Source organism: Aotus nancymaae, unplaced genomic scaffold, assembly GCF_030222135.1.
Source record: "Aotus nancymaae isolate 86718 unplaced genomic scaffold, 86718_ANA_hifiasm-v0.15.2.pri h1tg000012l, whole genome shotgun sequence".
Classification (NCBI taxonomy): Eukaryota; Metazoa; Chordata; class Mammalia; order Primates; family Aotidae; genus Aotus; species Aotus nancymaae.
In genome coordinates this window covers 49,013,402-49,041,146 of record NW_026988423.1, presented here as the reverse complement: position 1 = coordinate 49,041,146, position 27,745 = coordinate 49,013,402, and the positions used below count along the sequence as shown (strand labels likewise).

The following is a 27,745-nucleotide window of genomic DNA, read 5'->3' as shown; positions in this document are numbered from 1 at the left end:
TGGCTGCCCTGCAAAGGGGTGGAGACCTATCCAGGCCTCTCTGAAACCTGAACCCTGGGGTCGGGGGAGGCTGTGCGGGGAGGAGGGGCTGCCTGGCCCTGAGCATCCATGCCTCCTGCCACCACGTAGCTCCGCCTCCACCTAGGTGCCCTTTCTCTGGGGCCGCTCCAGCTTGTGCCAGCCACCTCCACTCCCCTTTGCTTCTCGCTGTCCCTAAGGTTGGATGGAGACAGGCTGGGACCACCAGCCAGCTCCATGGACAGGGGCTTTGCCTCTACTCAGCTTCCAGCTGTGGAAAGAAAAGAAGAAACGTCTGTGTTGATTTCTATTTGGAAGATCCTTCCTCCTCCTAAACTTCCAGGGGGAGACACAGTGATTCGACCTCGGATTGACTGTAGAAGAAGGGACAGGAAGAGCCCAGAATATTCCCCCAGGTATGAATCCTTCGCTTTTGCTGGGGTGTTTGTGCATATGTGCGTGTGCATATGTGTGTGTGTGTGTGTGTGTGTGTGTGTGTGTGTGTGAGAGAGAGAGAGAGAGAGACAGAGAGAGAACCGTTTCCCACTGGTCAGATGGGAAATTGTCCTTGTTAATTTCCCAAGCCCCTTCTGACTGTTGTTTTCTATGATTCTGTAGCCATCTCCTTGATTCAGTCATTCAACAAACATTTTCTGAGTATCTACCCTGTGCCAAGTGCAACCACTGAATAAGATCTGGTGTCTGTCCTCGAGGGTCCGCAGTCTCAAAGGAGAAACAGTAATGATAACAGTAGCCACCCACACCTAGCGAGGGCCAGACACGGGGCTAAGCCTTGGGCAAACATTTGCTCATTGAACTTGGCAAAAATGATAAGGGGTAAGTGGATCACATTCGCCGTTTTTCAGATTAGAACAGCAAGGCTTTGCAAGGTGAAGGTCGTACAGCTAGAGATGGTGGGGCGGATGCTGTAATATTAACCACTGTGCTATGCGGCCGGCTGCATTGTAGTGAATGTAGGCAATAGATGGTTTGTAAAGGGGTGCGAAGGAATGGGAGGGCTTTGAAGAGTCCTAATCACCGGGGGCAGGGAAGGGTGAAGCCTTGTCTTGAAGAACTGGAGGGGTACACTTTGGAGTTGGGGGGTAAGGAGGCAGGCTTGGCAGAGGGCTCTGGGGTCACCCAGGATGTGAGGTCCGTGGGGATCATGATCAGGGGTCCTTCTCCCTCATTCCTGGGCCGATGTGGTGAAACCCTGTCTCTACTGAAAGAACAAAAAATAGCTGGCATGGTGGTGGGCACCTGTAATCCAAGGGGATAGAGTTGGGGAAGCTGAGGATTCCTGGCAGGGTCTCTGGAAGTTTTCTGTCTCCATAGACACAGGGTGGGAGCTGATCTGGCCTGGGGGGCCAGTGTCCCAGCGGCCTGAGAAGTGGGTGGCACCAAGGCCAGGAGGTAGAAGGAGGCCCAGATAATGGTAACACCAAGCCCCAGGCAAAGACTGGACTGTGACTCTCCCCCTCCTCATGGCTCTCGGCTCCCATCTCCCAGCTGTCCCCAGTCCAGGCAGAAGGAGGACAAAAGGTGATTATTCCACTGGGGGCTGTCCTCGGCCCCATGAATGGGGTGTTGAAATCCCCGTGTCTGCATCCAGATAGGTTTTCATCTTCTCCCCAACCAGACTTTGTACACCAGGGCAGAGGCAAAGCCAGAGAGGAGGGGGTTGGGAGGGCGAGAGGGAGTTCCTTCTGGAACGGGCACCCATGTGCCCCAACACCCCACTGTCTCAATGTAGCCCAAACAGAACCATCCTCTCCACCACCTCCTCCTACAAAGTCCCCATCAGGGTGACCAGGAGCCAATGAATGCGCCTAGCTCCCCACCCCCAACACCAAGACAAACCCAGTCCAGCCAGTTCCATCTCCCACATGTCTTTCCCATCTCTCCTTCCTCTCTGCCTCTCATGGCCTGGAGTCTGGACAACTGCATCAGGCTCTAAACCAGCCTCTCATCTCTCCCCAACCAACGAGTCCACAGTCCACACAATGCATCAGATCCCTGATGAAAGTCTGCAAGAGGCCAGGCGGGGCGGCTCACGCCTGTAATCCCAACACTTTGGGACGCCAAGGCAGACAGATTACCTGAGGTCGAGAGTGGGAGACCAGCCTGACAAACATGGAGAAGCCCTGTCTCTACTAAAAATACAAAAATTGGCCGGGCGTGGTGGCACATACCTGTAATCCCAGCTACTTAGAAGGCTGAGGCAGGAGAATCGATTGAACCTGGCAGGCGGAGGTTGCAGTGAGCTGAGATTGCACTCCAGCCTGGGCAACAAGAGCGAGACACCATCTCAAAAAAAAAAAAGTCTGCAAGAAAAGGGGACATGAGAGAGGCTTCTGGGATGCTGGTTACATGGTATGAATGCTCTTTGAGCGCTAAACTCATGATGTATGCACTTTTTTTCTTTTTTCGTTAGAGACAGGGTCTACTCTGTTACTCAGGTGGGAGTGCAGTGGCATGATCACGGCTTACTGCAGCCTCGAACTCCTGGGCTCAAGTGATCCTCCCACCTTGGCCTCCCAAAGCACTGAAATTACAGGCATGTACCACCATGCCCAGCTAATTATTTTTTAGTTTTGTAGAGATGGGGTTTCACTATGTTGCCCAGGCTGGTCTTTAACTCCTGGGCTCAAGAGAGCCTCCCTCCTCAGCGCCCCTAAAGTGCTCACAGGAGTAAGCCGCCATGCTTAGCCTAAACTTAATTTAAATCAGGGCCAGGTATGGTGGCTCATGCTTGTAATTCCAGCACTTTGGGAGACTGAGGCAGGTGTATCACTTGAGGGCAAAAGTTCCAGACCAATCAGGTCAACATGGCGAAACCCTGTCTCTACTAAAATTACAAAAATTAGCTGAGCGTGGTGACATATGCCTGTAATCCCAGCTACTGGGGAGGCTGAGGCAGGAGAAGCGCTTGAACCCAGGAGGTGGAGGTTGCAGTGAGCTGAGATCAGGCCACTGCACTACAGCCTGGGCGACAGAGGGAGGCATTGTCTCAAAAATAAATAAATAAAATAAATAATTTAAATCAGAAGAAATTAGCCAATAAAATGAGAAAAATTATTAAGGAAATAATAGTTACCATGGCTCATAAACACATTAAAAAAAGCGAAGAAATGGCTGGGCATGGTGTGTCATGCCTGTAATCCCAACACTTTGGGAGGCTGAGGCAGGCAGATCATGAGGTCAGAAGTTTGAGACCAGCCTGGCCAACATGGTTAAACCCCATCTCTACTAAAAATAGAAAAATTAGCCAGGTGTGGTGGTGCATGCCTGTAATCCCAGCTACTCAGGAGGCTGAGGCAGGAGAATTGCTTGAACCCGGGAGGCAGAGGTTGTGGTGAGCCGAGATCACGCCATTGCACTCCAGCCTGGGTAACAGGAGCAAAACTCTGTCTCAAAAAAAAAAAAAAAAAAAAAAGAAGAAGAAAGAGAGAACGGAGGGAGGGAGGGAAAGAAAGAAAGCAAAAAAGAAGGCCAGGTGCGGTGGCTCATGCCTGTAATCCCAGTACTTTCTTCTTTTTTTTTTTTTTTTGAGACTCCAAACATCCTGGAGGCCCAGTAATGTTTGGGAGTTTCGCTCTTGTTACCCAGGCTGGAGTGCAATGGCACGATCTCGGCTCACCGCAACCTCCGCCTCCTGGGTTCAAGCAATTCTCCTGCCTCAGCCTCCCGAGTAGCTGGGATTACAGGCACGCACCGCCATGCCCAGCTAATTTTTGTATTTTTACTAGAGACGGGGTTTCACCTTGTTGACCAGGATGGTCTCAATCTCTTGACCTCATGATCCACCCACCTCGGCCTCCCAAAGTGCTGGGATTATAGGCGTGAGCCACCGCGCCCGGCCCAATCCCAGCACTTTCAGAGGCTGAGGCGGGCAGATCACCTGAGTTTGGGAGTTCGAGACCAGCCTGGCCAACATGGAGAAATCCCGTCTCGAAAGAAAGAAGGAAAGGAATAAGGAAGGAAGAAAGGAATGAAAGAAGGAAGAGAAGACACAAAATCAAATGTGCAGCCCTGGAGGATAGCCTCGGAGCCCTCGGGCTGGTCATGCTTTGGGCCCAGCCAACCTTCCCAACCCCCTTTCCTCTCCCACCATTTCCCTCTTCACACATCCTCCTCCAGCCAAGCCCGACTCCTCATGTGTTTCCATCCATGCAGCATCTTTCTCACCTCCCAGCTTTTGCCTCTGCCATGGTCTCCACTCAGAATGCCAAAGGCAAGTGGAAATGTCATTTTCCCCTGAAGCTAGCCCCTCCAGGAAATAAACATTTGGGGTCTTTTTTACTTTTTCCTGCAGCCTCGAACTCCTTGGTGCAAGTGATCCTTCTACCTCAGCCTCCCCTTTAGCTGGGACTACAGACATGAGTCACCATACCCGACTCATCAAAAAAAAAATTCTACTAATTTTTGTGTTTTTAAAATTTATTTTAACTTTTTTTTCTTTTTGTGGCAGAATCTCGCTTTGTCACCCATGCTGGAGTGCAATGGCGTGACCTCAGCTCACTGCAACCTCCATCTCCTGGGTTTGCGATTCTCCTGCCTCGGCCTCTCGAGTAGCTAGGATCATAGGTGCCCGCCACCACACCCAGCCAATTTTTGTATTTTTGGTACATACAGGGTTTCACCATGTTGGTCAGCTAGTCTCCAACTCCTGACCTCAAGTGACCAGTCTACCTCAGCCTCCCAAAGTGATGGGATTACAGACATGGGCCACCGCGCCTGGCTTAATTTTTGTATTTATTGAAACAGATGCATTTTTGCCATGTTGCCCAGGCTGGTCTCGAGCTCCTGGGTTCAAGCAATCCACCTGCCTCAGCCTCCCAATGTGCTGAGATTTCAGGCCTGAGTTGCCACGCCTGTCCTCATTTTTAAAAACTTTTTGTAGAGATGGGGTCTCACTAGGTTGCCCAGGCTGGTCTCGAACTCTTGGGTTCAAGCAATCCTCCCACCTCAGCCTCCCAAAGTGCTGGGAGGCCCAGTAATGTTTGGGATCTTTAATTTCAGATGTTCCAACTGTGACTTCTCTCTGGTCCCTTGATGGAAGCATCTGAAACACCCTTCACCATCTGGATGCACAAGGAAGCAGAGATGCAAATTGGTCCCCAGCCAGATGAGAAGGGCTGGGGGTGGAGGTTGGGAGATGGGAGTGCTGCACCTCCCCTCCTCCCCCAAGCCCTGTCCTTCCTTCTCCTCCTGCCACTGGGTGAGTCCTCCCCTGCCAGCCCTTGCTACTTCCTCTTTGTGGCTCTCAGTTGTCCCAGCTGTAACTTTTTAGTAGGAGGGGTTTGTGAATGAGCTTGTTCCTGCTGTTCTTTCCAACGCTGACATTTGCCCAGAGTTGACGAAAGAGCTAAGAGTCTGAGTTTGGGGAATGAAGGTGACAGGTAAACACACTCCGGGAATGGGCAGTTAGGGAATACTGGGCACAGGGAAGGAGAGAAAGAGGGTGTGCTCCCCAATGGCTGTTGGAAAGGCAGCTGGTAAAGGAGATGAAATCAAATGCCCTAGGGACTATCCGAACATGGTGGCTCACGCCTGTAATCCCAGCACTTTGGAGGCCAAAATGGGAGGATCACCTGAGGTCAGAAGTTTGAGACTAGCCTGGCCAACATGGTGAAACCCGAGTCTCTACTAAAAATACAAAAATTAGCCAGGCATGGCAGCGTGCACCTGTAATCCCAGCTACTGGGGAGGGTGAGGCAGGAGAATCACTTGAACCTGGGAGGTGGAGGTGGCAGTGAGCCAAGGTCATGCCACTGTACTCCAGCCTGGGTGAGAGCGAGACTCCATCTCAAAAAGAAATTTAAAAATAAATAAATAAGAAGTGGAGTTGGCTGGGCACGGTGGCTCATACCTGTAATTCCAGCACTTTGGGAGGCCAAGGCCGGTGGATCACAAGGTCAGGAGTTCAAGACCAGCTTGGCCAACATAGTGAAACCCCATCTCTACTAAAAATATAAAAAAGAGCTGGGCATGGTGGTGTATGCCTGTAATCCCAGCTACTAGGGAGGCTGAGGCAGGAGAATCGTTTGAACCCAGGAGGCGGAGGTTACAGTGAGCTAAGATCGCACCACTGCACTCCAGCCTGGGTGAGAGGGCGAGACTCCGCCTCAAAAAAAAAAAAAAAGTGGAGTCTCAGTTTCTTCATCAGTAAAATGGGTGCACAAATACAGGCTGCAGAGGATGTAGAATCCTCACAATAAGGATTCTACAAGGTAATGTGTGTGAATGTGTCAGAACTGTCATACCCAGAGCACAAGTGAGGGATTATTTTTGGGCTTTCCATTTTGCCTGGTAGGCAAATTTCACTTCCCTCTTCCTCTCCCACCTCCACTCTCAAGCCTCGTGCTCAGAACTGCATGATGAAAAAGATTGTGGCTGTCTGGGTAACCTCTCAGCTCTACCCTTGATTACCTATGTGGCTCTCAGCAAGTTGCTTCATCTCACTAACCCTGAAGTTGCCCTGTCTGTAAAATCCTGCCTAACTTATAAATTATCCTAATGATTTACTGAGTTCGTCTAAAGAAAGCAAGGAGGACATAGTGATAGCTGAAGCCCAGAGACTCAAGGCCAGGCAAAGTGGCTTATGCCTGTAATTCTAGTACTTTGGGAGGCTGAGATGGGAGGATCACTTGAGACCAGGAGTTTGAGACCAGCCTGGGCAACATAATGAGACCCCTGACCCTATAAAAAATAGAAAAATTAGGCTGAGAGTGGTGGCTCATGCCTGTAATCCCAGCACTTTGGGAGGCTAAGGCAGGTGGATCACTTGAGGTCATGAGTTCAAGACTAGCCTGGCCAACATGGTGAAACCCCATCTCTACCTAAAAATATAAAAATTAGCCAGGTGTGGTGGTATGCACCTGCAGTCCAGATTACTCGGGAGGCCAAGGTGGGAAAATCACTGGAACCCGGGAGGCAGAGGTTGCAGTGAGCTGAGATTGTGCTGCAGCACTCCAGCCTAGGTGGAGCAAGATTCTTGTCTAAAAAAGAAAAAAAAGAAAAAGGGCCGGGCGCAGTGGCTCAAGCCTGTAATCCCAGCATTTTGGGAGGCCGAGGCGGGTGGATCACGAGGTCAAGAGATCGAGACCATCCTGGTCAACATGGTGAAACCCCGTCTCTACTAAAAATATAAAAAATTAGCTGGGCATAGTGGAGCGTGCCTGTAATCCTAGCTACTCAGGAGGCTGAGGCAGGAGAATTGCCTGAACCCAGGAGGCGGAGGTTGCGGTGAGCCGAGATCGTGCCATTGCACTCCAGCCTGGGTAACAAGAGCGAAACTCCGTCTCAAAAAAAAAAAGCTGGATGGGTGGCATTAGCTTGTAGTCCCAGCTATTCTGGAGGCTGATGTGGGAGGATGGATTGAACTCAGGTATTGGAGGCTGCAGTGAGCTATGATCATGCCACTGTACTCCAGGCTAGGTGATAGACTGAGACACTGTCTCAAAAAAAAAAAAAAAAGAAGAATGAAGTAGAAGGACTCATATAGGTAAATCTTTAGGGAGGTGATTGTAATGAATCCCAAAGCCATTTTACACATTTAAGGTGGAACTACTGAACATCTGCTGAGTACCAGGCTCTGAGTGGAGAGCCCTGGGGAACACAGAGTTGAGACAGGCATGGCCACATTACCAGGGAGAAGGCCCCGAAAGAGGCCTGGGTATGTAGTGCTCAGGAATTCAGAGGAAACAGAGCACTTGTAGCTGAGGGCTCCAGGATGGCTTCCCAGAGGAAGGAGCTGCAAGCTGGGACTTGAAGAAAGCTGTTGGCTAGGCACGTTGGCTCATGCTGTAATCCCAGCACTTTGGCAGGCCAAGGTGGGTGGATTACCTGAGGTCTGAGTTCGAGACCAGCCTGGCAACATGGCGAAACCCCATCTCTATTAAAAATTAGCCGGGCGTGGAGGCATGTGCCTATAGTCCCAGCTACTCGGGGAGGCTGAGACAAGAGAATCGCTTGAACCCGGGAGGTGGAGGTTGCAGTGAGCCAAAATCACACCATTGCACTCTAGCCTGGGCAACAAGAGAGAGACTCCGTCTCAAAGAAAAAAAGAAAGAAAAAAGTGAGGCGAGGCTGGTCAGAATGGTTAGAAGATTCTAGAAGGCTTTGTAGTGACTGCCCAGGAGCTGAGACTCCTGCAGGTAATGGGTCATTATGGGATTTCGCATTAGTTTGATACGTGCAGATCTACAGATTTACCCTCGCAGATCTCTCCGGGTTGGCCTTGGGATCTCTAAGAGATGCGTGAAGCAGACAAGCCAATCACAACAGGGGGGCAAGAGACAGTGGGGCTTTGGGAAAGCAGGGGTACTGAGGTCTAAGAAGACGGGGGTGATGTTGATGGTTGGGGTTGTGGGGTGTATTCCTGGGACCAGGGAGCCATGGTGTGGGCAGAGGGGCCAATGCTCTTCCTCACTCTGTTTCAGCCAGTGCCCTACAGCCCACTCCACTGCCCTTTCCAGGTAGGTGCCCCGCCTCGCCCTTCCTCACTCTCACCTGTCCCCTAGGTACTCCAGCCTCAGACAGGAAACCTCAGGAAGTGATGACTAACCAGCCCCCTTGACTCTAGATGCCCCCATCTCAGCGAAGCTGCAGCCTCCCCATTTTCCAGAAGGGATTGATCCCAAGGTCCCATGGCTTCATGGCAAAGCGGGTAACCTGGCTGGGTCCCGTAGTGCACACATCTGTAATCCTAGTGCTTTGGGAGGCCAAGGCAGGAGGATCACTTGAGCCCAGGAGTTTGAGACCAGCGTAGGCAACAGAGTGAGATCCAGTCTCTACCAAAAAAGAAAAAAAAAAAAAAAGGACATAGTGGGTAGGTACCCTGGAGGTTGGACTCAGTGACCCCCCCCTGGTGCCAGCTCCACCCTCTTCACAGAGCTGAGGCTGGTGGGGGGCCCCAGCCGCTGCCGGGGGCGCCTGGAAGTCATGCACGGTGGCTCCTGGGGCAGCGTCTGTGATGACGACTGGGATGTGGTGGACGCCAACGTGGTGTGTCGGCAACTGGGCTGTGGCCTGGCGCTGCCCGTGCCACGGCCCCTCGCCTTTGGCCAGGGCCGAGGCCCCATCCTGCTGGACAACGTGGAGTGCCGTGGGCAGGAAGCTGCGCTGAGCGAGTGCGGCAGCCGGGGCTGGGGCGTCCACAATTGCTTTCACTACGAGGATGTGGCTGTCCTGTGTGATGGTGAGTGCAGCCCTAGGACCTGGGGGGACAGACCAACTGTGGCAGGCAACAGGGCTGTAGGCTAGATGAATGAAAGGACTTCCCATGGGTAAGGCTGTTCCGTGCAGATCAGGCCAGGGGCTGTAATGCCTGGTGCTGGGGAAGAGCCCCAGCAAGGGTCCCAGGGGTTCTTCTCATTCATTGCCTGACCTTGGACCAAAAGAAAACCAGCATCACTGCTTCCACGTGAGGCTTTGATTGTCCCAGCAGACCCCCTCCCTTTAAAAAAATTTTCTTTTTAGCCAGGTGAGGTAGCTCACGCCTATAATCCCAGCACTTTGGGAGGCCAAGGCGGGTGGATCACCAGGTCAGGAGTTCGAGACCAGCCTGGGCAACATGGTGAAACCCCATCTCCACGTCTCTACTAAAATACAAAAAATTAGCCGGGCGTGGTGGTGCACACCTGTAATCCCAGCTACTCTGAAGGCTGAGGCAGGGGAATCGCTAGAACTTATGCGGTGGAGGTTGCAGTGAGCCGAGATCGTGCCACCGCACTCCAGCCTGGTGACAGAGCAAGACTTTGTCCCAATAAAAAAAATTTTTAAAAATTAGCCGGGCGTGGTGGTGGGTGCCTGTAATCCCAGCTACTCGGGAGGCTAAGGCAGGAGAATAACTTGAACCCGTGAGGAGGAGGTTGTAGTGAGATGAGATCTCACCACTACACTCCAGCCTGGGTGACAAAGCAAGACTCCATCTCGAAAAAAAAAAAAAAAAACTACTGTGCTTTAAAGGAGTCCGGGACTTTGGTGTGGCCCCTCCTCCTCTCATAGCCCAGGGTTCCTGGCTGTGACTCTTTGTGTGGCCAGAAGTTCTGGGGGCAACCACCTTATGGGTTCATCCTCCTGCCCCTCAAACACCCTGTGGTGTGAAGATGGAGAACAAAAAGACCCCTGTTTCCACCCCACTTCCTTTCCAGAATTCTTGCCAACGCAGCCCCCAACGAGGAAGATGTTAACCAGTAGAGCGCCCCCTAGGACACTTCCAAATGGAAAAAGTACGTAAGCATGATGTGGGCACCACCTGGGTTTTGGGAGAGACGTCTCTCACACCCTACCCTAGGCAGTGGGAAGACAGGGATTACAAATTAAAGATTGAAAGGTAGAGAAAATGGCCAGGCCTAGTGGCTCACACCTGTAATCCCAGCATTTAGGGAAGTTGAGGCTGGCAGATCATTTGAGGTCAGGAGTTCGAGACCAGCCTGACCAACATGGAGAAACCCCGTCTCTACTAAAAATACAAAAATTAGCTGGGCGTTGTGGTGGGCCACTGTAATCCCAGCTACTCGGGAGGCTGAGGCAGGAGAATCCCTTGAACCAAGGAGGCAGAAGTTGCAGTGAGATCATGCCACTGTATGTTCCAGTGTGGGGGACAGAGCAAGACTCCATCTCAAAAAAGAAAAAAAAAAAGAAAGTTAGAGAAAATGACCAGGCACGCTGGCTCATGCCTGCAATCCTAGCACTTTGGGAGGCAGAGGTAGGTGGATCACTTGAGGCCCCGGGGGTCAAGGCTGCGGTGAATTGTGATTGGGAGTTCAAGACCAGCCTGGCCAACATGGTGAAACCCTGTCTCTACAAGAAATACAAAAAGTAGCCAGGCATGGTGGCACATGCCTGTAGTTCCAGCTACTTGGGAGGCTGAGGCAGGAGAATCGCTTGACCCCAGAAGGTGGAGGTTGCAGTGAGATCATGCCACTGAACTCCAGCTTGGGGGACACGTGAGATCCTGTCTTTAAAGTGTGTGTGTGTGTGTGTGTGTGTGTGTGGGAGAGAGAGAGAGAGAGAGAGAGAGAGAGAATGAGAATGAGTGGGGGGAGGGGTGAAACTGGAGCTTTATCTTACAGGAAGGTCAGATGAGCTCAAGAAGGATGATCATGACTAGAACAAGAAAAAGAAAAGTGCTCTAAAAGACGGACAGTGAAAGAGACAAGGAAGTCCAGAGGTGGAAGAGAGGTCACATTACTCAGAAGATCAGGGAGGGCTTCCTGGAGGAAGAGATGTGGGAGCTGTACTTTGAGGATTTCATTTGCAGTAGAGGAGGAAGCACATTCCAGGCTGCCAGGAGAGAGGGAGCAGGATAGGGGAGTTGGTTTTAGGCAGGGATGATACTGTGATTCCACAAACCACCCCCAATCTGGACCGAGGAGGCGGTACCCTGGGAAGGGGGGTGAGCAGATGTCCCCGGGTTGTAGGTCCTAGGGCACCTAGCTGCCCTGGTGGAGTGGACCGGAGGCAGAGGCCAGTGGGAGATACGCCCTGCCCCCGCTCCTGTCCCCAGGTGAGGGCAGTGTGCGCCTGGTGGGTGGCGCGAACCCGTGTCAGGGTAGAGTGGAGATCCTGCATGGTGGCCTGTGGGGCACCGTGTGTGATGACGACTGGGGGCTGCCGGATGCCGCTGTGGTCTGTCGCCAGCTGGGCTGTGGGGCGGCCATGGCCGCCACCACCAACGCCTTCTTCGGCTATGGCACGGGGCACATCCTGCTGGACAACGTGCACTGCGAAGGCAGCGAGCCCCACCTGGCAGCCTGCCAGAGCCTGGGTTGGGGCGTGCACAACTGCGGCCACCACGAGGACGCCGGCGCGCTATGCACAGGTGCGGGCTCTAGGGGCGGTGGGCGGGGCGGGGCGGGGCGCGGGAAGGGGCGGAGCCCTGCGCTGATGGCAGGAGGAGGAGGCTTGGGTGGTGAGGTGAATGGGGAGGGTGTTTTTTTTTTTTTTTTTTTGTGAGTTTGTTTTTATTAGGGAACAGGACACAGGGTGGGGAGTGTCACCTTGGGCTATGGTACGCGGGGAGGGTGTTTTGGCTGTCTTGATGCTTCCCAGAGCTCTCCAGGAAGCCTCCAAAATTACTTCTATCTCAGTACTGTTCTAGAAGTGCCTCCGAATATCCCAAAACTCCTTGTGGCACACTCCACAGCTATGTAACAATACTGCACTAATCCAGCCTGGCCAATTTGAGAAACGTAGCCGGGTGTGGTGGCGGCTGCCTATAATCCCAGCGACTCGGGAGGCTGAGGGAGGAGAATCGCTTGAATCCAGGAGGCAGAGGTTGCAGTGAGCCGAGCTCATGCCATTGCACTCCAGCCTGGGCGACAGAGAGATACTCTGTCCCAACAAACAAACAAACAAACAAACAAAACAAAACAAAAACCCTGCACCGTTGCTTCACCAATACTCCAGAATTCTATAGCGATATCCCAAGAATACCTCCAGAACGTTCCAGCAAGTACTGTTCCTGGAGCACTTTAGAGTAACGATCTAGAATAACACTCAGAGTAACACCCTAGAATTGCCCAAGAGATATTCCAGAATTCTCGAATGGCCACAACTTTACCTAGCACAACCCTCTGTCATTCTGATGCTTAAATAATAGTATTTTCTCCCCACCTGGGCCCTTTCCAACTATTTCACAGATGGACTCTGCTCTGTAAGATATAAAGTGCTTGCCCACGACTCATAACTCAAAGCAAACTAAGGGCTATCATTCCCAGGGGATAGGTAGGAAACCTGAGGCCCAGAGAGTCAGAGTCTTACCCGTGGTCACACAATTGATGCAAGGCAGGCGAACCCCCAAATTGAGGCTTAGTCCAGGAGGATTTTTGGTTTCCCCCAGCAAAGAATTTAAGGGCCAGCTGGTGTTAGCAACTTTCATTGACGCGGCAGTCCACAGCAGCAGCAGAGGTCCTGCTCCTTGCTGAGCAGGGCTACCCCATAGGCAGTGTGCCCAGAGCAGCAGCTCAGAGGCAGGTCTGCAGTCATAATTCTACTTAATTCCAAGTATATGCAAATTAGGGGGTGGATTATGCAGATATTTTAAGAAATAGAATGGTAATTTTTGGGTTGTCTGCGTTGCCATGGAAAGGTAACTCCAGGTGTTGCCACGGCAATGGTAAACTGACATGGCACACGGGTGGGCGTGTCTCATGGAGAGGCACTTCCACCTCATCCTGTTTTAGTTAGTCCTCAATTTGGTCCGGTGTCTGAACCCCATCTCCTGGGTTGAGTCTCCTCTCCTACCCCATTCCTCCCTCAGAGATGAGTTGTTTTTTTTTTGTTTTTCACTATAAGAGGGGCTATAGAAGGGCAGAAGTCTGTTGCAGTGAGCCCTGGCAGAGCCCCTGCTAACCCTGGGCATGCCCCTTTCCCTGCTAGCCCTGTTTTCTCTGTAAGAGGGGGATAATGAGAACTCAGGACTGTGTGTGGTCCTCCCTGATGGGCAAGGCCTTCTGTACTCCATGTCTGTGGGACACAGTGGGCTTCTGAGAACATGGGACATTGGAGAGAAATGAAAGCATGTCTCTTAGAGTCTTGTACAAACTATGAAGTGTATACCTCACAGCACAAGTGAATTACAACCACAATCAAGGTGGGGACAGGCCTCCTTGGACCCCAGCTGTGGCCAGGTCACCAGCCCTGGAGGTAACATCTATTCCCTCCTCCAGGGAGACTCTCCTAGCCTCTCCTGACAGCCTATGGCTGACCAGGGACCAGAATCTCAGCCTCTGACCCTGTCCCCTTCTCTCCTGCCCTAGTCCTGGGTCCTCCGACGCTCACAGCACTGCCATCCTCGGCCACAAGAGAGGACTGGGCTTGGCGCACAGATCCGTCCGGTAAAGAGCTCAGCCCTCCGGGCGGGAATATTAGGGGCACAGTGGGTATGGCTGGGAACTGGAAAGAATGTTCTGGATCCACAGGCGGGGGCCCTGGCTAACAGGCCAGGGCTTTGGCCAGATGGTGCAGAGGTGGGTGAGAGAATTATGAGCAGACGGAGCAAGGATGATGAAACCCAGAGCTCTGAAAACTTCAGCGGGGTGGGAGGAGGCAGTAAGAGATTTCTTCAAAGCACAGAAGTAAAATTTGGGATGTGGGTGGCAGCTCACTCTTGTAATCCCAGCACTTTCGGAAACAGGTGGGAGGATCGCTTGAGGTCAGTTGAAGACCATCCTGGGCAATGTAGCTAGACCCTGCCTTTACAAATAATTTTTTAAAAAATTGCCTCAGGGCCGGGCACGGTGGCTCAAGCCTGTAATCCAAGCACTTTGGGAGGCCGAGGCGGGTGGATCACGAGGTCAAGAGATCGAGACCATCCTGGTCAACATGGTGAAACCCCGTCTCTACTAAAAATACAAAAATTAGCTAGGCATGGTGGCGCATGCTTGTAATCCCAGCTACTCAGGAGGCTGAGGCAAGAGAATTGCCTGAACCCAGGAGGCGGAGGTTGTGGTGAACCGAGATCGCGCCATTGCACTCCAGCCTAGGTAACAAGAGCGAAACTCCGTCTCAAAAAAAAAAAAAAAAAAAAAAAAAAAAAATTGCCTGGCGTGGTGGCTCATGCTTGTAATCCCAGCACTTTGGGAGGCTGAGGTAGGTGAATCACTTGAGGCTAGGAGTTCGAGACCACCCTGGCCAACATGGTGAAATCCCATCTCTACTGAAAATACAAAAACTAAAAATAAATAAATAAATATACAAAAATTAGCCAGGCACCTGTAATCCCAGCTACTTGGAAGGCTGAGGTAGGAGAATCGCTTGAGCCTGGCAGGCAGAGGTTGCAGAGAGCCGAGATTGTGCCACTGCACTCCAGTCTGGGCGACAGAGGAGACTCCGTATCAAAAAAAAAAAAAAAGTAACTGGACGTGGTGGCTTGCGCCTATAGTCCTAGCACTTTGGAATACCGAGGCAGGAGGATCGCTTGAGGCCAGTTCTAGGCTGCAGTGAGCGGTGATGACATCACTGCACTCCAGTCTGGGCGACAGAGCAAGACCCTTTCTCAAAGTTAATTTTTTTTTTTTTTCAATGGGATGATGCTGAGATTGGGGACTGAGAAACCTTATGAGGAGGCTAATTGAGATGAAGGCTGAATCAAGGTTAGCAGTGCAATTAGAATTAGGATAGGAACTATCCCAGGGCTCAATGTTAGGATAATACCTAGAATTAGGCTTCAGTTCATTCCAACCAAGTTTCCCGGAGATCCCAAGTGGCACCAGACAACGTGGTGACTCTGGGGTTGCAGCTGAGTGGGGGGTAAAGGTGCGTGCCCTGCTGGACAGAATGCCTCCTCGTCCCCTTCAAACGCTCTACATGCCCTGTCTCTGCAGCTACAGGAGTTGCCCCTCAGCCTTCCCGGGAGACTGCACTGCTTACCACCGCCGCCTGGGCCGCAGGGAAGAAAAGTAAGTGGCCGTGCCAGGGGTCCGCGGGGGGCGGGGGGCGGGGGAGGGTAGGGCCGGGGCTCTGCCCGGGAGCCGGCATCCCCAGCCCAGCCCCTCTGGCCGCGGGCATGTGCGCCCCGCAGGCGGGCGGCTGCGGTTGGTGGGCGGCCCGGGCCCGTGCCGCGGCCGCGTGGAAGTGCTGTACGCCGGGGGCTGGGGCACCGTGTGCGACGATGACTGGGACTTTGCGGACGCGCGCGTGGCGTGCCGCGAGGCAGGCTGCGGGCCCGCGCTGGGCGCCACGGGCCTGGGCCACTTCGGCTACGGCCGCGGCCCAGTGCTGCTGGACAACGTGGGCTGCGCTGGCACCGAGGCCCGCCTAAGCGACTGCTTCCACCTGGGCTGGGGCCAGCACAACTGCGGCCACCACGAGGACGCGGGCGCGCTCTGCTCAGGTGAGGCCGCCGACTGGGCCGCGCACTGCGGCGTGGGAGGGGCGGGACCGGGCGCGGCCTGGGCGGGGCCACGCGTGAGGCCGCTGTGAGGCACCGCGGGACCCGGGGAGCATGCGCACTCCGCAGAGGGGCGCCGCCCCGCCGTCCGAGCTCTCTGCGGCTGCGCAGAGGGGCGGGGCCAGAACGGAGAGCCCTCTGCAGTGGAAAATGGGGCGGGGCCTGGGGAGGGCCGCTTGGTGCAGCAGTGAGGGGCGGTGTCCGAGGTCAGGGCTAAGGCCGATCCCTGTTCCACGAAGGCATCAAGTCCATAAAGGGAGGGGCCGTTTGCTCCCTGTTAAACCTAGACCAAGCAAAATTCTATTTTTTATTTATTTTTTATTTTTTTATTTTTTAAAAGACGGGGTTTCACCATGTTGGTCAGGCTGGTATTTAACTCCTGACCTCAGGTGATCCTCCCACCTTGGCCTCCAAAGTGCTTGGATTACAGGCGTGAGCCACTGCGCCTGGCCGAAAAATTCTATTAAGCAGAGAGTGAATCCCCTTTACTAGAGCAAGCGTGTGACCTTTGGGCGGAGTCAATGGAAAGGGGTGCTTGCAGTTGGCAGAAGATTGTGAAATTCATTAATTGCTGCGGGAATTGATCTCTTTACCCCCATTTGGTGCCCCAGGCCTAGTAGGCCCTACTTCCCATTGTCTTGGCCACAAAGGGTTCTGCACAACCCCTATTTCTTTCCTTTTTTTCTTGCTCTGTCACCCAGGCTGGAGTGCAGTAGCACGATCCTAGTTGACTGCAGCCTTAAACTCCTGGGCTCAAGCAGTCCTACCCTGCTTGACCTCTGGAGTAGCTGGGACTGCAAGGGGCATGCCACCGCGCCTGGCTAATTTTTGTATTTTTTGTAGAGATGGGGTCTCTCTGTGTTGCCCAGGCTCCTCTTGAACTACTGGCCTCAAGCAATTCTCTCACCTTGACCTCTTTTTTTTTTTTTTTTTTTTTTGAGACAGTCTCGTTTTGTCACCCAAGCTGGAGTGCAGTGGCACTATCTTGGCTCACTGCAACCTCTGCCTCCTGTGTTCAAGTGATTCTCCTGCCTCAGCCTCCGGAGCAGCTGGGATTACACGCACATGCCACCACACCCTGCTAATTTTTCTATTCTTGGTACAGATGGGGTTTTGCCATGATGGCCAGGCTGGTCTCGAACTCCTGACCTGAGGTGATCCACCCGCCCAGCCTCACCTTGACTTCTTAAAGTGCTGGGATCACAAGTGTGAGCCACTGCGCCCAACCCCCATTTCTGATAAAGGGGAGCGGTTCTTCAGGAACCTGTGAAATCCTTTTTGTCCTTAGGACAGGCTTCCCTGGGGAGAGTAGGAGGGGGCCTGGCCCTAAGGAACATGTTCCCCGTTGTGACAGCACCTCTTTTTTTCTATCCTTCCTGAGCCAGGCCCAGAGGAGCTGGGACTGCAAGTCCAGCAGGACGGTTCTGAGACCACACGAGTACCCACTCCTCGGCCCAGGGATGGTAGGTGCCCAGAGTCCCCTGAAAGTGGATGGAGGCATCAGGGTCATTGAAAGGACCTGGATTGGGGGAGGTCACAGCCTGGGTTATAAAGCTCAGCAGATTCACACGAGGACCTGGAAACTCTTGTCCTTTTTGTGGGCCTCAGGCTTCCTTTGTAGGAATATAGTGTCCAGAAAGAAGGAGGTAAGCTTTAAATTACAGCAATCTGGAGATTTCTAGAGATGGGATCAGAATGAGGGGATAAAGATCCTATCTTGAACACAGCAATGAAAAAATTCAGAATGTAGTTCCGGGAGCCCAGGGGGTTGGGGGAGACCATGATGATGACCTTCAGGGGAAACAATAGGATGTAATCACAGTCTCATAACTGCTGGCCTGGGGCTAGGGCACTGGGATTATGAACAGAGGACTAGGGAGAGAGCAGTCATGAGGCACCCAGCACATGTCACGGATCACTTGACAAACATTTGCACGCTGTCTCCCAGTCCTGAGACTCTGGGTCTGGACTGATGCCCATTTTATTGACTTATTTATTTATTTTATTTTATTTTTTTGAGATGAAGTCTTGTTCTGTCGCCCAGGCTGGAGTGCAATGGTGCGATCTCAGCTCACTGCAATCTCCGCCTCCCAGGTTCAAGTGATTCTTGTGCCTCAGCCTCTCCAGTAGCTGGGATTATAGGCATGTGCCATCACACTCGGCTAATTTTGTGTGTGTGTATTTTTAGTAGAGACGGGGTTTCACCATGCTGGCCAGGCTGGTCTCGAACTCCTGACCTCAAGTGATCCGCCAGCCTTGGCCTCCCAAAGTGGTGGGATTACAGGCATGAGCCACCATGCCCGGCCCCATCTTACTTATTTTTGAGAAAGAGTCTTGCTCTGTCATGCAGGCTGGAATGCAGTGGCACGATCATGGCTACTGCAGCCTTGACCTCCTGGGCTCAAGCGATCCTCCTGCTTCAGCCTCCCAAGTAGGTGGTATTACAAGGCACACACTACCAGGCCCAGCTAATTTTTGTTTTTTTGTTTTGGTTTGGTTTTAGAGACAGGGTCTTGTTATGTTGCCCAGGCTGCTGGGCACAAGCAATCCTTCCCGCCTCAGCCTCCCAAAGTGCTGGGATTGCAGGCATGAGCCACCTTGCCCAGTGCCCATCTTATTTTAATTTCACGTGTCTGCCTTCATCTAGTGGCTCCCAGGGCAGTGCTCAGAGTGTCTCAGACCTCTCTTTACTACCAACCTGACCTAGCTTGGGAGTAGCCTGACATGAAGCAGCCCCTACTCAGCCCTTGTCCCCCAACAGGGCACCTACGTCTGGTCAACGGAGCCCACCGATGCGAGGGGCGTGTCGAGCTCTACCTAGGGCAACGGTGGGGCACTGTCTGTGACGATGCTTGGGACCTGCGGGCAGCTGGTGTCCTGTGCCGCCAGCTGGGCTGTGGCCAGGCCCTGGCAGCTCCTGGCGAGGCTCACTTTGGTCCAGGCCGAGGCCCCATTCTCCTGGACAATGTCAAGTGCCGTGGGGAAGAGAGTGCCCTGCTGCTCTGCTCTCACATCCGCTGGGATGCCCACAACTGTGACCACAGCGAGGATGCCAGTGTCCTGTGCCAGCCTTCATGACCCAGCCTGCTCTGCAGACCACCTCTTCTTCCGGGAGCTGTGACCTGCCCTTCCTCCTCCAGGAAGCCCTCCTCTTGATGACTACAGTTCACTTTGCCCCTCCTTCCTTGCCTGGGAGAGAGCCTACCTAGACAGTGCAGTCCCACGTGGGGGAGCCTGGCTGTACCCCCATCCACTAACTGCGTGACCTCAGCCTGTCATCCACTATTGTCAGCCCAGTTCAGTGAAAGCTCCCATGGTTTTGCTGAGCCAAAACCAAAATGAGGGGAAGAGAAATGACTCCTAACTCTTCTCTTTGGTCGGGCTCTTTTTATAGCACCAGACCTGCCTTCCTCGACCTAGATCCAGGAGGCTCAGGGGCTCTTTAAATGGGGTATCTCCTCTTCCTGCAACCCATCTTGGGATCCCCAAGAAGAAGGAAGGCAGGAGGGGCCTACAGCTCTTACCTTAGGCTCTCAAGGGCTGCAGAGGAAGCTGGGTCCCTGCCCTGCCCTGCTCCACGAGGGTCTGGACTCACTCAGATGGTGCTCAGCTGGACAAGGGGACTGGGGGAGGGGCCAAAGCAGGGACAGTGGCCCCTCCCTGCAGCTGGAACCAGCATCTCTGATCTATGTGTCCCCACCACAGAGCCTCCACTTTGCAGGAGCAAAGAACCCTGGGGGCCTGTAGCCACCCGTTCATAGGTGCCAAGTCAATAAAGCATTGTCCCCCGTCTCTTATAACCGAAGTCACTGTTTGAGCACAAATGCATACTCTGTGGCAGCAGGAGAGACTCTGGGCAGGGCTCTCGGGAGGAAACAGGGTTCAGGATACAGGACGGTTCAAGAGCATCGTCCAAGAGCTCTCAGCAGATGCGTCACATCCTGGAAATGCTGAGTCACAGTGTCAGGCCTCCACCGCCCCTAGGGAGCCCCTCAACACATCAACTCTCTCCTTTCACATATGCAGAAATCAACATCCAGCAAAAGGAAGGGGCTCGCTCAAGGCCGCATAGCAAGGCGTTGGAGTCACTAGAAGAGAGAAGAAATTATTATTATTATTTTATTTTTTCATTTTTATTTTTTGAGATGGAGTCTCACTCTATTGCCCTGACTGGAGTACAGTGGCGCAATCTCAGCTCACTGCAACCTCTGCCTCCCAGGTGTAAGTGATTCTCCTGCCTCAGCCTCCCGAGTAGCTGGGACTACAGGCGCACGCCACCACAGCGGGCTAATTTTTTTGTATTCTTTTTTTTTTTTTTTTTTTTTTTTTTTGAGACGGAGTTTCGCTCTTGTTACCCAGGCTGGAGTACAATGGCGCGATCTCGGCTCACCGTAACCTCCGCCTCCTGGATCCAGGCAATTCTCCTGCCTCAGCCTCCCGAGTAGCTGGGACTACAGGCACGCGCCACCATGCCCAGCTAATTTTTTTGTATTTTTAGTAGAGACGGGGTTTCACCACGTTGACCAGGATGGTCTCGATCTCTTGACCTCGTGATCCACCCGCCTCGGCCTCCCAAAGTGCTGGGATTACAGGCGTGAGCCACCGCGCCCGGCCTGATTTTTTTGTATTCTTAGTAGATATGGGCTTTCACCATGTTAGCCAGAATGGTCTCAATTTCCAGACCTCATGATCCGCCCACCTCGGCCTCCCAAAGTGCTGGGATTTACATGTGTGAGCCACTGTGACTGGCTTATTATTATTATTATTTTTTAAGATGGAGTCTCACTCTGTCACCCAGGCTGGAGTGCAGTGGCATGAACTTGGCTCACTGCAACCTCCGCCCCTGGGTTCAAGTGATTCTCCTGCCTCAGCCTCCTGAGTAGCTGGGACTACAGGTGTCCACCACCATGCATGGCTAATTTTTGTATTTTTAGTAGAGAGTGGGTTTTACCATGTTGGTCAGGCTGGTTTTTTTTTTTTTTTTTTTTTTGAGATGGAGTTTCGCTCTTGTTACCCAGGCTGAAGTGCAATGGCGCAATCTCGGCTCACCGCAACCTCCGCCTCCTGGGTTCAGGCAATTCTCCTGCCTCAGCCTCCTGAGTAGCTGGGATTACAGGCACGCGCCACCACGCCCAGCTAATTTTTTGTATTTTTAGTAGAGACGGGGTTTCACCACTTTGACCAGGATGGTCTCGATCTCTTGACCTTGTGATCCACCCGCCTCGGCCTCCCAAAGTGCTGGGATTACAGGCGTGAGCCACCGTGCCCAGCCAGGCTGGTTTTAAACTCCTTACCTCAGGTGATCCGTCTGCCTCAGCCTCCCAAAGTGCTGGGATTATAGGTGTGAGCCACTGGACCTCAATGTTTTCTTTTATTCTTAAGACACTGAGTCTATTCTGTCACCCAGGCAGGCTACAGTGGTCTTATCTTAACTCACTGCAGCCTCGAACTCCTGGATGCAAGCAATCCTCACACCTCAGGCTTGCAGGTAGCTAGGACTACAGGAGTGTGCTACCATGCCCAGCTGTTTTAAAATCTTCTTGTAGAAGAGGAAGAAAAAAAAATCTTCTTGTAGAAATGGGATTTTGCTTTGCTGCCCAGGCTCGTCTCAAACTTCTGGCCTAAAGAGGTCCCCCTGCCTCGGCCTTTCAAAGCACTGGGATTAGAGGTGTGAGCCACTGTGCCCAGCTGAGAAAAAATTCTTTCTCTTCGTTGATTTTTTTTTTTTAAGACAGGGTCTCCCTTTGTTGTCTAGGCTGGAGTACAGTGACATGATCCCATGTCGGTTCACTGCGACCTCTGCCCAGGCTCAAGGGATCCTCCCACCTCAGCCTCCCAAGCAGCTGGGACTACAGATGCATGCCACCACACCCAGCTAATTTTTGCATTGTTTTTGTAGAGACATGGTCTTGCTATGTTTCCCAGGGTGATCTTGAACCCCTAGGTTCAAGTGATCCACTAGCGTGGATCTCCTAAAGTGCTGGGATTACAGGTGTGAGTCACTGCACCTGGCTCCTTTTTTTCCCTTTGAGGCAGTCTTGCTCTGTCAGCCAAGCTGAAGTGCAGTGGTGCAATCATGATTTACTGCAGCCTCGACCTCCTGGGCTCAAGTGAGCCTCCCAGTTCAGCCTCCCAAGTTGCCAGGACAATAGGTGTGTGCCATGACACCTTGATAATTTTTTTTTTTTTGAGATGGAGTCTCACTCTGTCGCCTAGGCTGGAGTACAGTGGCTCAAGCTCAGCTCACTGCAACCTCTGCTGCCCTGGTTCAAGTGATTCTCCTGCCTCAGCCTCCCGAGTGGCTGGGATTACAGGTTCCTGCCTGGCTAATTTTTGTATTTTTAGTAGAGATGGGATTTCACTATCTTGGCCAGGATGGTCTTGAACTGCTGAGCTCATGATCTGCCCGCCTCAGCCTCCTAAAGTGTTGAGGCATGAGCCACCTCACCCAGCCCCAATAATTAAAGTTTTTGCAAAGATGGGGTCTCACTATGTTGCCTAGGCCAGTCTCAAATTCCTGGCCTCAAGCAATCCTCCCACCTCAGCCTCCCAAAGTGCTGGGATCCCAGGCGTGAGCCACCTTGCCTAGCCTCTCATATCCCTTTGTTGACTCTATGTCTTCCTCCCCCATCTTTTAAGTCCTCTTGTGATTATATTAGGCCCACCTGGGTAATCCCGGATAATCCCCCATCCCAAGATACTTAATTTAATACATCTGCAAAATCCCTTTAGCCTCGTAAAGGAACATATTCACAAGCTCCAGGGATTAGGGTATGGGAATATTTAGGGGACAGTATTCTGGCTCCAAAAGGCTCCAAACCTGGGTCATGGCTCTCAGCCAGGGAGTGAGGTGGACATTTTGGCTCCAAACTCCATCAGCTCCTGGCAGTCATGGCTTTGTCTCCATTTGTCAGGGAGTTCTCTGAGCTGTGTCATCAGAGGATGAGGCCTGGAGAAATGAAAGATATGAAAATGCTAAGAATTGGAGGAGCTGGGGCAAAAGCACTGGAATGTTCTAGCCACCTTACAGTCTCCAGCATACTCAGAAATTCTTTTTTTTTTTTGAGACGGAGTTTCGCTCTTGCTGCCCAAGCTGGAGTGCAATGGCGCCATCTCGGCTCATTGCAACCTCCACCTCCCGAATTCAAGTGATTCTCCTGCCTCAGCCTCCTGAGTAGCTGGGATTACAGGCACCCACCACCACGCCCAGCTAATTTTTTTGTATTTTTAATAGAGACGAGGTTTCACTGTGTTGGCCAGGATGGTCTCTAACTCCTGACCTCCGGCAATCCACCTACCTCAGCCTCCCAAAGTTCTGGGATTACAGGCGCCCACTACCTCACCCAGCTAATTTTTGAGTTTTTAGCAGAGACGGGGTTTCACCATGTTGGCCACTGCACTCCAGCATGGGCAACAGAGCAAGATTCTGTCTCAAAAAATAATAATAATAAACAAAGTACTGGGATGACAGGTGTGAGCCACTGTGCCCAGCCACACTCAGAGTTTCTGCTCTACTCGTAGGCATTCCAGCCACCACGCACTTCAGTGCTCTCCGTTGTCCTGAGAAACTTCACAGCATCCTGCCCTTGGAATCCCTTCCCTGTCTAAGCAAAGTACAATTATGTCTCAGTGTCCTCAGGGGGATTGATTCTAGGACCCTCCGAGGGTACCAATATCCAAAGTGTTCAAGTCCCTGATATAAAATGATGTACAATGTGCATAACCTATGCACATCCTCCCACCTCCCTGCGAGGTGGAGGTTGTGGTGAGCCGAGATTGCGCCATTGCACACCCGCTCTTGGAGACAGAGCAAGACTCTGTCTCAGGGAAAAAAAAATTGCCAAGTGAATACAGCATATGCACAAATATTTCTGGAGCTCTGTGTACTAGGCCAAGTACCATGCTGGCCTCTGGAGCTCCAGAGCCAGAAGAGGCCTAGACCAGGTTCCTGTTTGCCTGACACAAAGATGACCTTCAAGAGGAGAAGACAGCCAGGCATGGTGGCTCACATCAGTCATAAGGTGGGGATTGTGTGGTCAGAAAAGGCCTCTAAGGGGGTGAAGTCTGAGCTGAGCCTGAGCAGGGAGAGGGAGATGGCCATGAACCTTTTGGCTGTGAAACGGTTTGGGAAGTACTATTCCAGGTCCTTCAATGGAAACTTAGTTTGGCCTGCAGAAGGACCAGAGAACTTTGTGATTGGAGCAAAGAGGAACGTGCTAACAGATGAGTCAGAGAAGCTGGTAGGGCCTGGGCCACTCAGGGCTTTTTAGGCCACAGGGAGGCGTTTTATTCTAAAGGTGATGAGAATTCATTGGGAAGTAAGTGACAGAGGCATCCTGAGTGCCTGAGTGTCATATTGGTTCTAGGACCTCACTCCCATACCGACATCCATAGATGTGCTAGTCCCTTATATAAAATGGAGTAGTATCTGCATATAACCTACACACCATCGTCCTGCATACATTAACATCTCTGAATTGCTTATAATACCTCATATGATATAAATGCTAGGTAAATAGCTATACTGTTTTTATTTTATTTTATTTTGAGAGGGAGTCTCACTCTGTCACCCAGGCTGGAGTGCAGTGGCACAATCTCACTTCACTGCAACCTTCGCCTCCTGGATTCAAGGGATTCTCCTACCTCAGCCTCCCGAGTAACTGGGATTACGGGTCCATGCCACCATACCTGGCTAATTTTTTATATTTTTGGCAGAGACAGGGTTTCACCATGTTGGCCAGTCTGGTCTCCAACTCCTGACCTCAAGTGATCTGTCCGCCTCGGCCTCCCTATATTTGTTTGTTTGTTTGTTTTGAGATGGAGTCTCACTCTGTTACCCAGGCTGGAGTGCAGTGGTGGGATCTCAGCTCACTGCAATCTCTGCCTCCCGGGTTCAGGCGATTCTCCTGCCTCAGCCCCCCGAGTAGCTGGGATTACAGGTTCACGCCACCATACCCAGCTAAGTTTTTTTTTTTTTTTTTTTTTTTTTTGAGACGGAGTTTCGCTCTCGTTACCCAGGCTGGAGTGCAATGGCGCGATCTCGGCTCACCGCAACCTCCGCCTCCTGGGTTCAGGAAATTCTCCTGCCTCAGCCTCCTGAGTAGCTGGGATTATAGGCACCTGCCACCACACCTAATTTTTGTATTTTTTGTAGAGATGCGGTTTCACCATGTTGTGGTAAGGCTGGTCAGGCTGGTCTCGAACTTCCGACCTCAAGAGATCCTCCCGCTTTTGCCTCCCAAAGTGCTGGGATTACAGGTGTGAGCCACCGCGCCCAGCTGAAAATTGCCCTTTTTGTTTTCCTAATCAAAACTGTCTCTCATGCCTGGCAGAGTGGCTCATGCCTGTAATCCCAACTCTTTTTTTTTTTTTTTTTTTTTTTTGAGACAGAATCTCGCTCTGTTGCCCACACTGAAGTGCAATGGCAGGGATCTCGGCTCACTACAACCTCCGCCTCCTGGGTTCAAGCCATTCTCCTGCTTCAGCCTCAAGTAGCTGGGATGACAGGCAAGCGCTACCATGCCTGGCTAATTTTTGTATTTTTAGTAGAGAGGAGGTTTCTCCATGTTGGCCAGGCTGGTCTTGAATTTCTAACCTAGGTAATCCGCCCGCCTTGGCCTCCCAAAGTGCTGAGATTACAAGCGTGAGCCACTTCGCCCAAGTAATCCCAGCTCTTTGGGAGGCCAAGGAGGGAGGATGGCTTGAGGCCAGGAGTTCGAGACCAGTTTGGACAACATAATGAGACTCCATCACTACAAAATTAAAAATTAGCCAGGACGTAGTGGTGCGTGTCTCTATTCCAAAATACCGGAGTGGCTGAGACAGGAGGATCACTTGAGCCCAGGAGTTCTAGGCTGCAGTGAGCTGATGCGCAGAATCACACAGCTGAGATTTGCACCCTGAACGGTGGAATTCCAAAGCTCCATGCTCTTCCTGTAACTCCTACTGTCTTATCCCCAAATCTCTACTTGTTTGTTGTTAACTCCTCTGTACGGAAGAGAAACTGAAGGCCAGGGAAGCCTGGGAGGTTTTTCTGGGTCACACACAAAGACCAAGAACCAGATCTTGGGACTCCCACCCCAGCCCACAGATCTCCCCGCCCCGATGGCGTAGACACGGGGGACAGGGAAGGGCGCGGAGTGACTCGGCCCTTCCGGCTGGCCCAGTCGGGTCTCGCCTTCCTGCTGAGTCACGGCCTCCGCGGGGAGCAGCGAGGGATGGGGTTGGGGAGACGACTGGGAGGGAGAGTTCGCCCCGCGTGGGAACCGGAGCCCCACCCCTGGTCCCATGGCAGTCTCCTGATTGGAGAGCCTGCGCCCGGCACAGCCAATCACAGCCAGCTGCAGAGCGCTGGTGGGGCGGGGCCGAGGGAGTAGACCACACCCCCTTCTTCTCCCCTAGAATCCTCTCATCGCGCCGCACCCCTGGGGCTTCTGGGGACATCCCAGCCCAGCCACTGGATAGGCGGGGCTGGCTGGGCCCTGGGCTCGGAGCCCTGAGGCCTACGAGGGGACAGGGTGGAAGGGACAGGAAAGGCCTCCAAAAGCCTGGCGTGAAGGCGACCTTATTAGTCTATGCGGTCCCTCGCAACTTACAAAGAGCATTTATCTTCCCCAACCTCTCCCCCTCCCCACCTAAGGCCAGGCTGGAGTATTTACTCTTGTTTTCAGGGGTCTTTATCCTTGTAACCTAGAGAGGCCCTGTAAAGCCTTGGCTAGGTACGGGTAGCTCCCGCCTCTAATCCCAGCATTTTGGGAGGCCGAGATGGGAGGATCGAGTTCAAGACCAACTTGGGCAATATAGTGAGAGCACCCCCATCTCTACAAAAAATAAAAAAAATTAGTCAAGTTGGTGGTATATGCCTATAGTCCCAGCTACATTGGAGGCTGAGGTGGAAGGATCACTTAAGCCTTGGAGGTCAAGGCTACAGTGAGCTCTGATGACAATACTGCACTTCAGCCTGGGTGACAGAGTGACACCCTGCCTCAAAAAAAAAAAAAAAAAAAAAAGCCAGGCATGGTGGCTTACGCCTGTAATCCTAGCACTATGGAAGGCCAAGGCGGGCGGATCACCTGAGGTCAAGAGTTCGAGACCAGCCTGACCGACATGGAGAAACCCCATCTCTACTAAAAAACACAAAATTGGCCGGGCGCGGTGGCTCACGCCTATAATCCCAGCACTTTGGGAGGCTGAGATGGGTGGATCACGAGGTCAAGAGATCGAGACCATCCTGGTCAACATGGTGAAACTCTGTCTCTACTAAAAATACAAAAATTAGCTGGGCATGGTGGCTCACGCCTGTAGTCCCAGCTACTCTGGAGGCTGAGGCAGGAGAATTGCTTGAACCCAGGAGACGGAGGTTGTGGTGAGCTGAGATCGCACCATTGCACTCCAGCCTGGGTAACAAAAGCGAAACTTCATCTCAAAAAAACAAAAAAAAACACAAAATTAGCCAGGTTTGGTGGTACATGCCTGTAATCCCAGCTACTTGGGAGGCTAAGGCAGGAGAATCACTTGAACCCTGGAGGCAGAGGTTGTGGTGAGCTGAGATCATGCCATTGCACTCCAGCCTGAGCAACAAGAGTGAAACTCCGTCTCAAAATAAATAAATAAATAAATAGATAGATAAATATTAAATCAATTTTTAATAAAACCAAGATTAGAAAGGGAGGGGCTCCTGTGCACTCACAGACATATGCACTAGAGTGAGGGTTTAACAGGACCAGTTGTGGCCAGGTGCGGTGGCTGACGCCTGTAATCCCAGCACTTTGGGAGGCTGAGGTGGGCGGATCACAAGGTCTCTTAGATCACAGGATCTAAGAGATC

The 27,745-nt window shown here is 52.2% G+C and overlaps 1 protein-coding gene across 1 annotated transcript; it reads left to right on the top strand.

Moving 5' to 3' along the window:
* The first annotated feature begins 150 nt into the window (after positions 1-150).
* Positions 151-19,716, top strand: SSC4D (scavenger receptor cysteine rich family member with 4 domains). Its single transcript, XM_064375336.1, has 11 exons — positions 151-434; positions 5,041-5,239; positions 8,463-8,498; positions 8,915-9,220; positions 10,176-10,253; positions 11,534-11,848; positions 13,788-13,865; positions 15,354-15,428; positions 15,551-15,862; positions 17,305-17,382; positions 18,681-19,716. Exons 2-11 carry the CDS (start codon positions 5,074-5,076, stop codon positions 18,995-18,997), a joined length of 1,761 nt encoding a protein of 586 aa, XP_064231406.1. The 5' UTR covers positions 151-434; positions 5,041-5,073; the 3' UTR covers positions 18,998-19,716.
* The last annotated feature ends 8,029 nt before the right edge of the window (positions 19,717-27,745 follow it).